At 35.2% G+C, this 17,337-nt stretch overlaps 1 protein-coding gene across 1 annotated transcript in view; it reads right to left on the bottom strand.

Moving 5' to 3' along the window:
- Positions 1-17,337, bottom strand: part of LOC150093937 (uncharacterized) — a 209,264-nt gene that overhangs the window by 132,679 nt on the left and 59,248 nt on the right. Inside the window, exons 7-8 of the mRNA XM_090412924.1 lie at positions 10,134-10,241; positions 750-860 (exon numbers count right to left, since the gene is read on the bottom strand). Coding sequence (XP_090269050.1) covers positions 750-860; positions 10,134-10,241 — 219 coding nt within the window. The remainder of the gene's footprint in view (positions 1-749; positions 861-10,133; positions 10,242-17,337) is intronic.

Raw genomic sequence — 17,337 nt, 5'->3', positions numbered from 1 at the left:
AACATGACACTGTAAATGTTGGCCAAAGTATAATTAATTCAATTTTATTTATTGTTAATTAAATTATATAAACAAATGTTTAGAATAAAAAATATACACTCATTAAAAAAATTTATAAATTTTTCATTAGTTCCCCCCCCCCCAAAAAAAAAAAACATTACATTATAAAATTTAATTCAGTATGCTTCTGCCCAATTTCAAACTGAATATTCAGTATCTGGTGCTTCGGCCAAATCCTACTTTGGATGCATCTCTAGTTCAAATCAATTTTAACATATGGATCTGAGAGTTGGTTTAGAAATAAAACAATACTTGAAGCTAGAAATATGAGAGTTAGCAGAGAGAGAGAGAGTTTGAGTGCATGAACAGAGAATGTTGATTACAGAACCATATTAAAAATGAAGATCGCAGAAAGAAACTTAACTTTATTAGTGTTCAGGAATGCTGACCGAATGAGATAAGAAAGAGAAAGAGTAGCAAAAAAAGGTGGTGTTTGATGCAAGGATGGCAGGAAACCAACCAGAGGAAGACAAGATTAAGTGGATTAATGCAGTTAGCTGTAGCTTAGAAATCTTATATGTAGATGCTAATAAACATTATATAAATGCAAATCAGCAATATATTGTTACTCACTAGCAAACGTTTTTTTAATTGAATTTTGCAAACAGCAAACAATGATGGCTTACATATTACTAAGTAGTATTATTATTGATCTTAATGAAAATAAAATGAAGAAAAATAGTTCTTACCTCTTCCTGTCCTACACTTCCACACAGAAAACAAGTTGACTGAAGTGATATACCTTGAGATGAAATTATAGAAAAACCCTGATTCCAAATATGGTCTGGATCATACTCCTCCTATAAATAATTCATCTATTTAAATCAATATGAATGATAAAAAGTTTTCTGAATAAATAATTTTTTTTTTTTTTTTAACATCAATCTATCTACACATTTACCAGATCTTCCCAAAGTTAGATGAACAAAAAGATCTGTTCATAAACGCATTTTGGAACATCAAGACCATATCCGCCTTATCAAACTGCAAAAATCTGGCCTTGCACAACACAGAGTTGAAAACCCAAACCATAGGATCCATTGGGAAAAGACCAAACTTCTACATAGATCTTTATATAAATATGAATGTTTATATATAAAGAAAGTGCTGAAGCCCTACTTCACAAAACAAATCTAAACTGTAATGACATTCTTGCTATTCCTAAAGTATGGGAAATTGTCATACAAAATTGTGTAAATTAATTTTTACATATGTTATCTTATTTTAATGTAATCTTTTTTTTTTCCCCCTCCAGATATATTTTAATTTAATTCTATAACACGCTACTGCATGAATATTGGGATTCCATTGTAATCATGTGCCCTAACTGTATGTTATTCCTAGTATTGTTTGAATTAACTGTACTGACGATGTCCTAAGATACTTAGGATGAAATATTTACTTATTACTGTGGTTATTACGTGTGTTTGTTTAGTCAGGAATATCAGCATGTTTGCTAAAGGATGTTCAACTGAATTTGCTAAGCCTTTCATGTTTGTATAACTTGAGTCTCAGCTCAACAATGATACCACAGGAATTGAAGGAATGTATGACAGTTCCATGGTACAAGGGTGGTGCAAAACTAATGTGTCTAACTATTGACCTATCAGTATCTATGGTGTGGTAGTGAAGATTTTAGAGAAGTTGGTAAGAACTCACATATAGAAATGGGTGGACAAACAAGCTATACTCTGCAAGGAGCAACATGAGTTTACTAAAGGAAGGTCAAGTTTTAGCAATTGATCATATTTAATAACAATGTTACAACCTAGCGATAAAGGGAATGGATACAAGGGAATGATAAGGTTAGACTTTGCTAAGGCATTTGATAGGATACCACATAAAACGATGTTGCATAAACTGGAGAATATGGGACTGGAATATAAACTCTTGACTTGGATCAGTGGATTGTTGACAGATATCAAAAAGTGATATACAGTGGGTGTGAATCTGCCAGATTTAAGGTGACCAGTGGTGTACCTCAGGGTTCAGTCCTTGGGTCACTGTTGTTCAGTCTAAACATTAATGACAATAGGAGGGTCTAACAGGAGATGTGCAAATGTTTACTGATGATGCAAAGATAGGCAGGGCAATCAGGGCTGCTACTAATATTCAGCACTTACAAAAAGATTTGAATAGTCCGGAAATTTGTGCAAACGAAAATAGCTATCAGTTTAATGTTACTAAGTGTAAAGTTATGCATTATGGCGTGATGAGATTTCTAGTGGCATATTATATTAGAGGGGTTATGCTACAAGAAACTGATAATGCTGGGAAACTTGGTATAATGGTGGATAGGAATTTGAAGTTCAAAGGTCACATAGCAAAATTATCCTCTGAGTTGTATTAGCAACTCAGAGGATAATTGCAATGGTGAAGTGAATCTTGATATGTAAGGATATTTTACTCTTTATAAGGCACTGATAAGATTGCACTTGGATTATTGTGTGCAGATTTGGTCTCCTGGGTTGCAAGGGGATAAAGAAGCTGGAGAGGAAGCAATGAAGAATTTCAAATATTATAACCAGATTATGGGATTTAGATAATGAGGTCAGATTGCGAGTATGTGGATTACAGACTCTGGTTAACAAGAGTCTGTATCGCACACAGGTAATAAACTTCTGAATGGGTGTTATATGATAGCTGATGAAAATTTTCATTATATGGAAGGTGGGAAAAGAACACAGGGACATCCATGGAAGTTAAGTTTGTTTGCAGTCAAGACAGTAGTAAGAGCTAGGTTTTTTTTTTCTCTCACAGAGCAGTGAGTGAGTGGAATAGTTTGCCTTTAGGGGTAGTGAGTGCATCTAGTGTGAATGAATTTAAGGGAAGGTATGACAGATGGTTTGGGTGATGTATGGCCTCTCTTGATGAGTTTTTTTTCACTTGGTTATGTTTTAAACTGAAGATGCAAAGAAATTATATTCTTTATCCAAATGTAAGCAAACAATGTTTGCACAAAGTATCTTCAAGACTGTTCTACTTGTATATAGAAGTAGCCCAGTAATGAAGATACTTCATGTGAAAACATTGTTTGCTTTCACTTGGATAACAGATTAAACCAAGAATATAATTTCTTGGCATCTTTAATTTAACCTGATAATGTATTGAGGAAAACTCCTTATTTTTTATTCAAATCATTTTTATTACCTTCCAAAATTTCACATGCTGAACACAGTCAAAAGCTTTGAACCAGTCTGTGAAATACATCACCATAGGAAGTCTAAATTCTATGGACAGAGAACATAATTTTTTTTTACTTGGTACTGCTCCCACAAACAAAAAGGTTGAAAGAACAATTTTATTTGGTTCTTTACTTAGTTTTAGAATTTTATTAACAAGTTTTTTTTTTTTTTTTTTTTTTTTTTTGTTGTTGTAGCCATTTTTTGAAAGGATGAAACTAAGGTATTCCAATTCTTGATTTCTTTTTTACACAGTGTTGGAGATTTTGTATGTCCTGTATCAGAGGATTTGTACAATGCAAATTTTTTGGGATGGATTGTGATGCGACTTTGCAATCTCTCTATGTACACTAGATTTCTATAAACTGAATTGCTGAGTTTATTTTGCTCAGAAACTTCCAGCAGAGTGTCTAAAAATAGTAGAGATGTAATTCTCAGTACACTTAATCAATGGAAGAATGTTATTCAGATGAAATACAGTCTTGTAGTTGGTGTGCAGGGCTGGGTCATATAATGAATACTTTGAAGGGTATCACAACACACTGCATACAGAAAAGAGAGAGGGGGGGGGGGATGAGGCCAAACATAGCATAAATTTAGTTTAATGAAGTAGTAGTATGTGGGAGGCACTGTCGAGGCCACAAAATGGCAAGGAGACTGGTCACTCTCTGTATGGGTGTCATGTTCACAAGTCTAGCTTCCTGACTGCATGCCCCCACTCTTTACTTTCATCTAATAATAAACCAAATATGAAACAGATAAACAATGGTGGTAACACTGCAAACAAAATAAATCTCCTCACAAACATCTGTCACATAAACCACCTCCAATGCCTAAATTATACTTTTCATGATTCCCTGTGCCTTTGTATGTTCTGAATGAACTTACAAAGTCGACCAGAATGACCACAATGGCTCCCTTCTTTCTTCAACACTGCCGATCAAGTTGGATGTAATGCAGAAGTTTTTGCTATAAGCAATGATCTAATGTAAATTGTGCAGCTGTCTATCTAAATTTCAGATAATCCTCTCCACTTTCCTAATACCTTAGATCTTTTTTTAACTTGTTCTTCTTCCAGACACTACAGAGGTTGCCTCTCCTCTTGGCAACTCAGACCACAATCACATGCAAGTTTCCAGTCTCACAGAATGCCTCTCTTCTGACCACACCCAGCTTCGTGTCCTCTGACACTATAAAGGCACGAAGTAGGATGATCTCCAGAATTACTACTTTTCTTTCCCATGGCATGACTATTGCTTCTGCTCCTCTGACTCAGACACCTGCAGTGACCGAGTCACAGAAATTATCCAGTGGAATGAAGGCAATCATCCCTCATTCCATCTAAACTTCCCATCCACTTTCCTAGCTCTGGTTCAACAGAAGATGTACAAAAGCAATCAAAGAAAAAAACTCAGCTTACCACAGGTGGCTTGCATCAAGAACCCAAGCTTCATACTCAGTCTATGCAGAGGCATGCAATAAATGTAAATCAACTATAACCAAATCCAACTTCATAAAGGACAATAATAGAAAACTCATTTCTTGTCCACACGGTAGCCGTGCCTTCCGGTTCCTCACAAAAGCCATCAGATGCAACTTCTGCTAACCTGCGCTTCCACCTCTCATCCATCAAGATGGCACCACTGTTACAGCACCCAAAGAAAAAGCCGACCTCCTAGCATCACTCTTTTCCTTTAACTCCTGCATAGACGATGAAGACAAATCATCTTCTTCCAAGCTAGCAACTGAACGCCATATGACTCCTGTGACTTTTCAGCAGAAAGACATAAGAAGAATATTAGAGAATCTGAATTCTACAAAGTCATCTGGTCTTGATGGCATCTCTCCTACTGTACTCAAACACTGAGCTCCAGAGCTAACATCTGTTCTCTATTGTCTTGTTAATCTTCTCTACTTAGCTGGCAGGCATGTATCATATCTCATGGAAACTAACATATATCCAACCCATTCCAAAAAAAAAGGGAGATAAAAGCCTACCATTCAACTATTGACCAATCGCCATCACTTCAATCCTTTCCAAAATAATGGAGTTATCAGCGGTCAACTTTTTCACTACCTAGAAGCTCACTAGTTAATCTGTGACCACCAGAATGCATTCTGCAAATCCAGATCCATGGCCGATATCTTAGCCTACATCATTCACCACTGGACATAACCTATGGAAAGGTTTGGCGAAATGTGTGCTGTCATCCTTGACATTTACAAGGCTTTGGATTGTGTTTGGCATCAAAGCCTGCTTTACAAACTGCCTTCCTTCAGTCTACCTGCCATCTCTTTAACTAGATATCCAGCTTTCTCTCTGGTTGTTCACTGTGTGTCACGGTGGATGGTACCCTGTCTTCAAGCTTTGCCACCAATGAAGGAGTGCCTCGGGGCACATTATCTCACTTACTCTATTTCTGTTCATTGTTAAACTATATTTGGTCACTCAATTAGATAATTTAAACTTAAATATATTGATTTTTAATTGACCAGTGATTTATAAACATACAATGCCAACGGAGCTGTTCAGCTTCTTCAGGGCTTATTAACAGTAAGAGAAAACTCAAAGTGGCTAGTACAGAGAAAAAGGAGTAACACTATCGTATAAATTAAAAAATTGAAACAGACGCGTAACATTACACGCATGGAGCATGTTGTATTAGTCACTGTACTGTGAGCACGTTCTGTAGTTATGAGCGAAATGAAATTCTGGCAAACTGAGCGATCTTATTAAGGTTTTCCATGTCAGCAATTATCATTCCCTGGTTTCTGTTAAGATTTTCTTCAGAATGGAGGACTACTATGGCTTCCTTGAAGTTTCTACAAGTTTCTAAAACCAGAAACCTGTAGATGATACGCTATCAGTGTCTTAAACACTGATCGCCATATCATCCTTCAGTGGAGGCAAAGATAACATAGTGACCTTCAGTGCTAACAAAGCATGGTCCTCCCTTTTCTTTTGCTAAAAGGATCTCAGCTCACCTTCCCTTATCCTCAGTGGTATACATATCACCAAACAGAATGAACTATCTTTCCAGGAATGAAATTTACCTCCAACCTCTCTCTTGGCATAAAAACATCACATCAGTAGCTTCCTCAGCTCTAAAAAAACTAGGCATTATTTTCCACTCAAGAAGCTATTTTACACCCACCCACCCAGCAACTATCCCTATACAAATCCCAAATCAGTCTATCCTTATAATACTGTTCACACATTTAGGGTGGGTCACCAAAACCTCTGAAATATTCTTGATGCTGTCCAGAAGAGAGCAATTCAGCTCATAGATTATTCTTTCCTCACAGGCTCACTTCAACCTCTTCACAAACAGTGTTTCAGCTCTGTTTCTCTTCTACAGGTACTTCCATGGTTGCTGTTCCAGTGAATTGGCTAATATCATTCTGCTACTTGCTGTTAGACCTGTTAAAACAAGAGCAGCAGCTGTCCAACATCCCTTTACAGTACAATTGCAAACTCATCAAATCTGCTTCTCTTCCTCGTTTATTCCATCTATCTCTGTCTCTGGATCAGCCTTCCCCATGATGTGTTTCCCAACACTTTCAACCTACAGCTCTTTAAGAATTGCTTCCTTCTCAACCCTTGTCTGCATCTCACACGGCATTGGTGTGCTATAGGTTATTGTACCTCTAATGTGTGGAATAAATAAATAAAAAAAATTAATTCTAATACCTAATTTACAACTTACATATAGGTTATATACTGTTCTATAATAATATTCCATTTATACCATATATAATTATAGCATTTTGAACAGCAATTCTGATGAACAACTTCTCTCTTTTTTTTGATGGCTATTTCTACCTCAAATATTGATATGCATATATATGACTGCACTTCTCTTAGCACCTTAGCATGGTTCCTAACTAATGTTGTCAGAAATAGTGCAAGTTCTATATAGTTGATTTTTCTCAGCTGAACTTGCCCTATTTCAGAACAATAGATAAGTTATGTTTAGGATCGTGAGATGGTTGCAATTATCTGTTGTGCTCTTGCTCCAATGCCTTCAAAATTATTGATAGCTCAGCTATTGGTGATAAGTAAAAACAGAGGAACAGCTTCCCATGATTCCCAAAAAAGTCGGGACTAAAGAAGTTCTACCTACTCCCATAGGGAAACAAGACATTAAAGGATTTATTTATTCTATTAACATGATTTCTTGACAATTTGACAAGAAGGAAAAAAATTATCTTGAGAACCACTGTTTGGGCTGAACCCAGTTTGTTCTTCAAGATTCTCTTCAACTTTTTTCAGTCTCTTCTCAAGTATGCTTGCATAAATCTGAAAAATCAGCAGACTCTCACCATAACAAACTCATAAATACCACTGAAACAATTTATTATAGAGCATTTCTTTCTTTTAGTACAGCATTACACTTATGGGGCTTCAGTCAGGACAGGACAGGACTTTGTTATAGTAATATATTGGTTTGTTATAAACTCCTCCCCCTCCCCCCCCCCAATATTGAAAGCAAGTGTGAACAATATGAGATTTCCACTCGAATCATCTGAAATTCTGAATTATGCAGGACAAATACTGTAAAACTTTTATATCTCAAAATCTATGATATAAAAACTTGGTGATATGAAAGTTTTACCTTTCCATATTTCTGATTTCTGATGGATTTTTCAAACTCAAAAGATACCTCTGGAATCTTTTCTTCTCTCCACACTTTATTAAATAGTTCACTAGTCCGGTCTACTCCTTCCCCTACTGCTTTTATCATTTCTATTAGTACTTCTGATGGTCAAGGTAATTTGTTTTTCAGTTTTCTTATTGCTTCTATTACCTCTTCCTTTGTAACTTTCATCTCTGGCTTCTGTATGCTTTCCTACTCCTCCAGCATCTTAACAGCACTGAAAAATATTCCTTCCACGTGTTCTTCACCTTCTTTTCATCTACTAATATGACTCCATTTCAATCTTTTATTGTGGTTTTTTTTTTCCAAAATTATTTGTGCCACTCTTTTCTTGGCTATTCTATATATTACTTTCCCTCCATTTTCCTTTTCTATCTCTGCATATATTTTCTTCCATTTTTTTCTGTTTTGCTTTCCCTCTCTCCTCTTTATATTTCTCCCAGGTTTCATTGTCTCTTATTTGCCTCCAAATTTTAAATGTTTCTTTTTTTCTTTATGATTGCCTCTTGGACTTCTTCATTCCACCATCCAGTTTCTCTATCCTTCCTAAGTCTGAATCATCTTGTTGTTCCACACACTTCCTCTGCAGCTTTACTTGATTCCCAAGACTTTACAATTGAGTCCAAGTGTTTTCTACATGGTCATTTCCTTGAGATACTACCCTCTCTTCTATAACCATTTCTTTGAATTTACTCTTATTTTCTTCACTCAGCTTTCAGATCTTCAGCCTCTTTTCCATTTTGCTGTTTTCTTTTTCAATACTGACACTATTAGATCGCATACTATAACTTTATGCTGTGTTGTTATATGTGCTCATATGAGTCTTGCAATTTTTTAACATATTTCTCTTTATTCCCTTTGTGAAAATATAGTCTGAGTCATCATCAAATTCCTGCCATGTACCCTCAAGGGGTGTACAGGATATGATAGTACTACATGAAAAATTTACATCATTACTAACATCCTATCTACAATTTTCCTCCAAATCAGTCTGTTACTTGTCAAGACTCCAACATTATCAGATCTTATATTTCTATCGTCTAAGGCACTTTGTACCGTATCAATCCACCTTATATCTTGGTCTTCCTCTGGGTCGTTTTGCTGCCAACCTGGCAGAGAACACTTGTTTTGCTAATCTTTTTTCACCCATTCTGTTTAAGTGACCATACCACCTGAGATTAGCTCTGCTAATGCATTCCTGGATGTTGACAATGTCAAGTTCTTTCCTAATATCCTCGTTTTTAATATGATATTGCCATTGATGCCATCTTTTCACATCTATAATCTTTCTCAGGACTCTCATATCTGCGGTCTCTAGTCTTTGGTCAAGTGTTTTACTTCTGACCCAGCTCTCAGATCCATAAGTTAAAACTGGTTTGAACACTGTCTTGTATACAGCTAATTTACTGTTCCGACTAATCTCTCTCTTATTCCATATGAATTTATTCAATTGACTTCCCACCATACCAACTTTGCTGATTCTGTTGTCTATTTCTATATTTAATTTACCATCTTCACTAAAAATCGTCCCTAAGTAACTGAAATGTTTTACTTGTTCCACAGGTTCTCCATTCACAACACAGTTGACATTTTCAATGATTCTGCCTATTTTCATTGTCTTTGTCTTTTTATTGCTGACCTTCATACCATATCTATTACAACAGCTATTCAATTTAGTCAGGGAATCTTGCAGACTTGTAGCAGATTTATTTAGAAGTATAACATCATCCACATAAAGCAAAGAGCTGACATTAACATCTCCAATTCTGATATCATGTTTAATACCCCTTTCCTTCATAATGTGATCCACATAGATAATGAATAACAGAGGGGATAATGTACATCCTTGTCTCACACCAGATTTAACATTAAACCATCTTCCTGTACTTCCTTCAATTCTAACTGCTGACTTACAACTCAAATAAAGACTAAGTATTGCTTGATATAATGCCCAATTGACATCATATAACTGTAGCGTATTGAATAGCTTCTCTCTTGGCACCTTGTCATATGCCTTTTCCAAATCGACAAAACTTAAATACAGATCTCTGTTATGTTCCCATGCTTTCTCAACTATTTGTCATAAAGTGAAGATCTGATCCGGCAATTTGGGATTTAGCTGACCAAATTGTATTCTTATTGGTTAAACCATAATAAAAAAATAAAAAAAATAGTCTGAGTCTTATTTATATGATATAGATATATTCTTAAAATAAATTTAAAAATATAATACCCAATAATCAGCATATATAAAGTGATTATGAAAGCCTTTTCTTTTAGCAGAAACAGTATTGGGTGAATTTCCTGTTTCATTACTTCTGAGAGCTGATATCATCCGATCCTAGATAGAAAGAAAATGAGAAGATTATACAAATAATACTGCACTTTTTTTGTTTTTAATTTTGATCATATAATATTTAAGATAATAATGCAATTTAATATAATCTATATGTTGAATATCTTCAGATACAATTCACACTTCTGAAAAAGAAGTGAATGTGAATCAAATATTGCAAAACAGAAACTGGCATAAAAGCAAATGAGGAAACCCAGAGGTATCAGGTGTCGCTTCTATGGTTTTATATCCTCCCACCACCACTCAATTGGAACTACTGATGATTATTATTATCATCATCATCAGCAGCTTTCTTCAGTCTATTGCTGGATGACTGCCTCTCCATTTTAACCGATCTTGTGTATATCTCTTCACCATAAATGTCCACAACATTTTGTAATTTCACTGTCCCCCATCTTACCACTGTTCTACCTGGTTTCTGATGACCAGTTCTTGGTGTCCATTCTGTTGTTCTCTTTGTTGATCTATTGTCAGACATTCCATCACATATCCTGCCCTGCACCATTTGTTATCTTTTATTACTAAGGCAATGTCCATTACCTTGGTTTGCTTCCTTATCCACGTCTTATTCTTTTTATGTAACTGGGTTATTCCCAAAATGGCTCTTCCATGTTTCTTTGTGTTGTGCTATAGGTTCTTCTCTAGGTGTTTGTTTCAATTTCTCTACATGTTCTTTAGTCAAACTCAAGGTTTCACTACCATAGGTCACTGTTGGAAATCACAGATTTAAATTGCTTTTAAATCTCTCTATAATGGTCAAGAACCTTCCATACTGCTGTAATTCTAGCTGAAATTTCATTATAAAGTTTATGATTGTTTGCAATGTTTTGTCCCAGATATTTCTATGAATTTGATACTTCCATCTGTCTCTGATTTATTTCAATTTGTTTTTGTTCTGGAGTATCTTTACTATACATCGTTTTTTTATTTTTCTGTATTTATTTGCAGCCCTATATCCAGACTTACTTCATTATACTGAAAGTTAATTCCATTTGATTTTTCTACTTTTTCATAACCTTTCCTCAACATGTTTCAGAATGGATTTCTAGTCCTAAGTCTCTGCATGCTTCTGTCCACTGCTTCTTTGGGGGGAGAGAAGAGAATTATCCATAACTGAATGGTGTCAATGCCCTTTTGTTGGAAAGACATGGAATTCATTTAGGATGCAAAGAAAATTTAAAAGGGCTCTTCAAATGAATGTGAAAGTCTCATATGGGGGTGGCAGCATTTTTTCTTCCAGTGTGTGTGTGTGTGTGTGTGTGTGTGTGTGTGTGTGTGTGTGTGTGTGTGTGTGTGTATTTCCTCCTATCTCACAAAACAGACAGCCAGTCAGAAAAATAACATGCAGTATCCTGGACTAATAGCCTTGGCTACTTCAGCATAATTCAAATAACCCTAATCTGACTATATCCCCCCTCCCCAATCCCAATATTTTCTTTTCCTCATAACTATTACTGATCCATTAACTCTGTGCAGAGTATATTTTTCCAGCTTCCTCTGAAGCTGTCAAAATAACTTTAATCTATGGCATGGTCTTTGATCCCCCCCCCCCATTACCAACACATTAAACTTCATCCACTCCACTCATTCCTTATGGGAATATTTGTATATCATACTTTCCCATAATGCCTCCCATCCACTATATCTTCAGTCAGCATTTCAATTCAAACTTTCCTTTTATTCACAGTGGCTTCCTTTTTTCACACGGCATTCTACAAGCATGTCTCCATTTTTGTCATCCTACAATAATTCTGAGTGAAACTTTTTCGATTCTATCCTGTTGAACCACTAATCATAAATATTTAAAACCATCTGCTTGTTATAGAAGGGTAGTAGACCCCATTCCATTTTGATTTCATCCTCTGTATTAGTTCTGAATACTTCCTACAGAAAGTACTTACCATATATTGTTTTCTTCCTGTTAATCTTCATACCATTTCTTGTAAGAACATCCCTCCATACCTGACAATTTATCTGTTTCATCCTCTAGAACAATGTAACCGTACCCATTCATTTTCAATTCGATAAGATTATGGAGACTACTACCATGTTAAGAATATCATTCTTAAGATGACAGTAGTCTCCATGGCTTTAATTTCTCAGCATTTTGACTTTCATATATTAAGGTCATCATATAGCATACATATACAACATATATGTGTGTGTATGTATATTTATTATACTCCAGACGATAATCAGAATATGAAGGTCAAACTAGCATACTGCTTCTCTTAGCACTATCATTTACTTTTACCAAGTAAATAAAACTGAAGTATGATAAACATATATATATATATATATATATATTTATATCTTGACCATATTTCATATAAGGTAACAGCTGTTATTTACAATGGCACAATGTTCCCATTTAGCAACAAAACCATCTGTGTTACCATTGGAAACATTTGATAAAATAGCTGGAAATTTTTGAATCATGATGATATCATGAAGTTGTATGGGAAGAATTCTCACAGTATGAGATCAATGAAGTAAACAGGATGAAGAACAGTCATGTCGTTTTTTTTTTCCTTTCTTGTTTTGTACAGAGATAAAAATAAAGTTAACAGAAGCATTTCCATGGTATAAAAACGACTTCCACAATTTGATATACATCTTCTCACAGGCTCCACAAACATCTGAACAGAAATGTAGATTAAAAGTTTGACCCATGAAATGAATTTTTAATAGACAATTACAGAAAAATACGAGGGTGGTGTGAAAAGCTCTTGGCCTCGACCATAGATGGTAACACTATGGGCAAGATTTCTTTTTTCTAAGTTGGTACATCAGTCATAAGATTCCATGTGAAATTGCAAGTCATTCTATCAAGTAGTTTGTTTTATACAACCATCTGAAGCAAAAGTGTTGTCTGTGAAATGGATAAAATTGAGTATCGTGGGACTATAAAATTCTTTGTAAAAGAAGGTTTAATGGCAAAAGAAATTCATTCGAAGTTCATAAACGTTTATGGGCACTCTTCTCCTTCATTTCTGACAATTAAGAAATGGGCTGCCGAGTTTAAACGTGGCCATACCAGCCTTGAAGATGATCCACGTGAAGGATGTCCAAAAAGTGAACACCAGAAATCATTGATCAAGTGCATGATATGGTATTGGATGACCGGCGATTCAAAGTGCGTGAAATTGCCGAGACTATAGGCATTTCAAAAGAACGTGTAGGATATATTTTGCATGAAGAATTGCAAGTGAAAAGACATTGTGCAAGATGGGTGCCATGCTTGCTCACAGCAGATCAAAAACGCACCTGCAGGAAAATCTCTGAACAGTGCTTGGAGCATTTTAACAAGAATAAAACTGATTTTGTGCATTGATTTATTACTATGGATGAGACTTGGATTTACCATTACATACCAGATCCAAACAGCAGTCAAAACAGTGGATAGAAGCCAGTTGTTCAGCACCAAAGTCAATTCCATCAGCAGGAAAGGTCATGGCATTGGTGTTTTAGGGTGCTAAAGGCATTTTGTTTATTAATTATCTGGAAAAGGGTAAAACAATAACCAGAGAATATTATTCCGATATTTTAACCAGACTAGAATAAAAAATTCTTGAGGAAAGACCCAGTTCGCAGAAGAAAAAAAATCATCTTTCATCAGGACAATGCACCAGTCCGCAAAAGTGACTAAACAAACAAACGTAATAACCACAGTAATAAGTTTTAATAAGTAGATATTTCATCCTAAGTATTTTGGAGATCGTCAGTACAGTAAATTCAAGCAATACTAGGAATAACATACAGTTAGGGCACATGATTACAATGGAATCCCAATATGTGTGAAATAGCATGTTATAGAATTAAATTAAAATATATCTAGAGGGGGAAAAAAAGAGATTATAAGATAATATATATAAAAAAATTATTTTACACAATTTTATGATGTCCTAAGATACTTAGGATGAAATATCTACTTATTAAAACTTATTACTGTGGTTATTACGTGTGTTTGTTTGGTCATGAATTCTCCACAGGTTTCATTGTACAATAAAGTCCACAAAAGTGTTTTGGCAATGGGAAACTTAAGGGATCTGCACTATGAATTGTTGGAACATCTACCCTATTCCTCAGATTTGGCACCCTCTGACTTCTATCCCTTCCCAAAACTAAAAATCTTCCTCACTGGTCAGCGTTTTTTTGTACGAATCAAGAGGTGATTGCAGCTGTAGTGGGATATTTCACAGATCTTACTAGAGGGACGGGATAATGGTGCTGGAACATCGCTGGAATAAATGTATTAGTCTTAAGGGAGATTATGTAGAAAAATAAAAATAATTTTGAAATTATAAATTTGGTTTTTCATTGTTAGGCCGAGAACTTTTCAGACCACCTTTGTAAAAAAAGCAATCATTATGCAGGAAGATGGCACAAATTTTTTTAAACTGAAAACCAATAAAATGTGTGAAAAGAGATGTTATGGTTCAGTCTTATGCTTCATCTCCAAGCATTTTCATGGGTGAAGTGGTTTTAAAAAGTTCCGTGTTTGGTCTATAGAGTGGGGTTCCAGGTTATGTAAAAATAAATAAATAAACAAAAAAGAAAAAAATCAATAGAAAAATAGAAAATAATGCTCAACACACACCCATGATAAGTTTACAATCTTTCCTAGGTGTGAGTCACATTAAGAAAACTCATAGGTACTGCTCTATTCAACTGGCTACCACCTTCCTCCGCCTTACCTTAAGCACATAAGTACACATGGATCAACATCTATTACATGTCCAGCACCACACATACAGAGTCAAACTTATTATCCTCTTTCTCTTTCATTCTATCTATCTCCACTTTGGAAGTCTTCCTCCACAGCTTTCCCTAGGGACTACAACCTCCACTTGTTAAAAAACAGGTTTCTTCTTCTTTTAACCACATGCAACAGTATTATCTATGGGTTTTGTAGCTTCTCATGTGTAGGATTGACATATATCAAAACAGAACCAATCAGGGGTAACATCAATACTTGGAGTAGAAAGGAAGAACCATCAGAAACATGAAATATGGAAAGGCATAAGGAGTAATGATAGTAAAAGGGAGAAATTCTCAAATATGGAGGTAGAAAAGTTTTAAGATGGTAACATTGTGTAACTCAAAAGGCTGGATCATCATAAAATTAAATCCAGGTGATTAGAATTGAGCTCAGATATCGATTTATAAAAAAGGAAATAAAACTGAATGTAAGAGAAAGAGAAATTTCTATATTAATACTCCACGTAAAACTTAAGCTTGTATCGAGCTTGGCCTTTCTGTAAGGGAAAGCTAGGCTAGGCCAAATATGATTGGATCACATTCTTAAGAAAAATAGTTGAGAAATTATGACAAAAACAGAACAACAGTGACATTTAAGCTTTGTAGATCTAAAGAAGTCCCCATAGCTGGGTCACCCTCTTCGGGGATCATAAATACAGAGGCCTGGTCCTCCAGGTTGAGGACTGGGTGTAGGGCTGATGACCCACCCTGGGAAAAAACAACTTGTTACAAAATCTAAAGATTGCTGGATGGACTAAATGGCAAATGTCTTAAGGATTTGAAAAATGGATCATGGAACATAAGATGGGAAGATGGAGTAATGCAAGATATTAAGGTTTTAGGAGTCAAACATTACGGAGTTTGGCAATGAATAAGGAAGGCTGGCAGAAGTTTCTGAAGAAGGCCATGGCCTACGTGGGCTGTCGAGCCAATGATGATGATGATGGAGATATAGAAAAGGCACATAATAAGATTCCAACAGAAAGCTGTTTAAAACAAAAACACCAAATTATATATATATATATATATATATATATATATATATATATATAAGAAATTACAAACACAAATAAAGCTCTGTATAATGTAAATAGGAAATTATACAGAGAACAATATATAGCAGCATGCAATTAAGATTTCAGAAGCCAAGTTACTTGGATTTGACAGGCCACTGAGTCTATGATGAAGTTAAGATTTAGGTCAGCAAGTTAGGATTAAAGGTACAGAAAGATAATCTGACATGAAATCAGGTGCAAAACAAGGATACACAGTATCTCCACAGTTATATTCATCATCTATATGGAATATATTAATTATATTATGAAGATGCATTAAATCTGATATCCAAATCAGAAATACACAACTCAGCTCTTTATTTTATGCAGATGATGTTATACTCGTAATTAAATTTGGAACAAGTCTTCTGGACTGACTAAATTGAATAAGTACCATAAAAAATGTGGCATAAAAATCAGCAATAAAAAGATGAAACCTATGAAAATGAAGATGGAAAACATCAACTGCATCATCAATGAACCTACAGAACAAGTAAAATATTTCAGCTCTAAAACATTTTAGGAAAATGTTTTAGTGAAGATGCAAAATTTAATATGGAAACAGGATAAGCAAAGATGGCACGGCTGGTAAACAAATGCATAAATTTATGTGTAATAAGAGAGATGTTAGACAAAACACTAATCTAGTGGTATAGCAGAGTGTATTTATATCAATTTCATCCCATTTATCTTAGAGTTGAATTAGAAATAAAAAACTGAACCAAAGTGTTTGAGAGTTCTAAACAAGTGGACAGATGGTACATTCATGTTAAAAAGTCAGATCAGAAAGAATATAATAAATTTAGTTTAATCCTTTATCCAAGTGTGAGCAAACAAAGTTTGTGCCTGAAAATATCTTCAGGACTGGGGTAAGGACAACACCCGGCAACTCGTAGCAAAGGTGGACCAAGCTAACATCACTCCTATCTCAGTATCCCCCATAATGCAAAACACATCTCCTTGCGGACATGTATAATGTTATGCATTAAGGGAAGAATCACTACCCAGACTAGTTTCGACCTTTTGAGGTCAAAACTAGTCTGGTCACTGAAGAGACCTCAATGGTCCGACCATTGAGGTCTCTTCGGTGGGAGCCAGGCCCAGAAGTGGAGATAACAGGCAGAAGCAATGGCGAGGTCATCTTTACCTATAGGAGTTGCCAAAAGGTGTGCCACCTTTTTATTAAATTACTCCGAATTTAGAGAAAGAAGATGTTGAAAGTTTATTTTTCACTTGGTTAGACTATAATAAATTTTGTTTAATCC

This window comes from Typopeltis vanoorti, chromosome 23 (genome assembly GCF_054136105.1).
Source record: "Typopeltis vanoorti isolate ZY-2024b chromosome 23, IOZ_Tvanoo_1.0, whole genome shotgun sequence".
Classification (NCBI taxonomy): Eukaryota; Metazoa; Arthropoda; class Arachnida; order Uropygi; family Thelyphonidae; genus Typopeltis; species Typopeltis vanoorti.
This window is presented reverse-complemented; position numbering and strand designations above follow the sequence as displayed.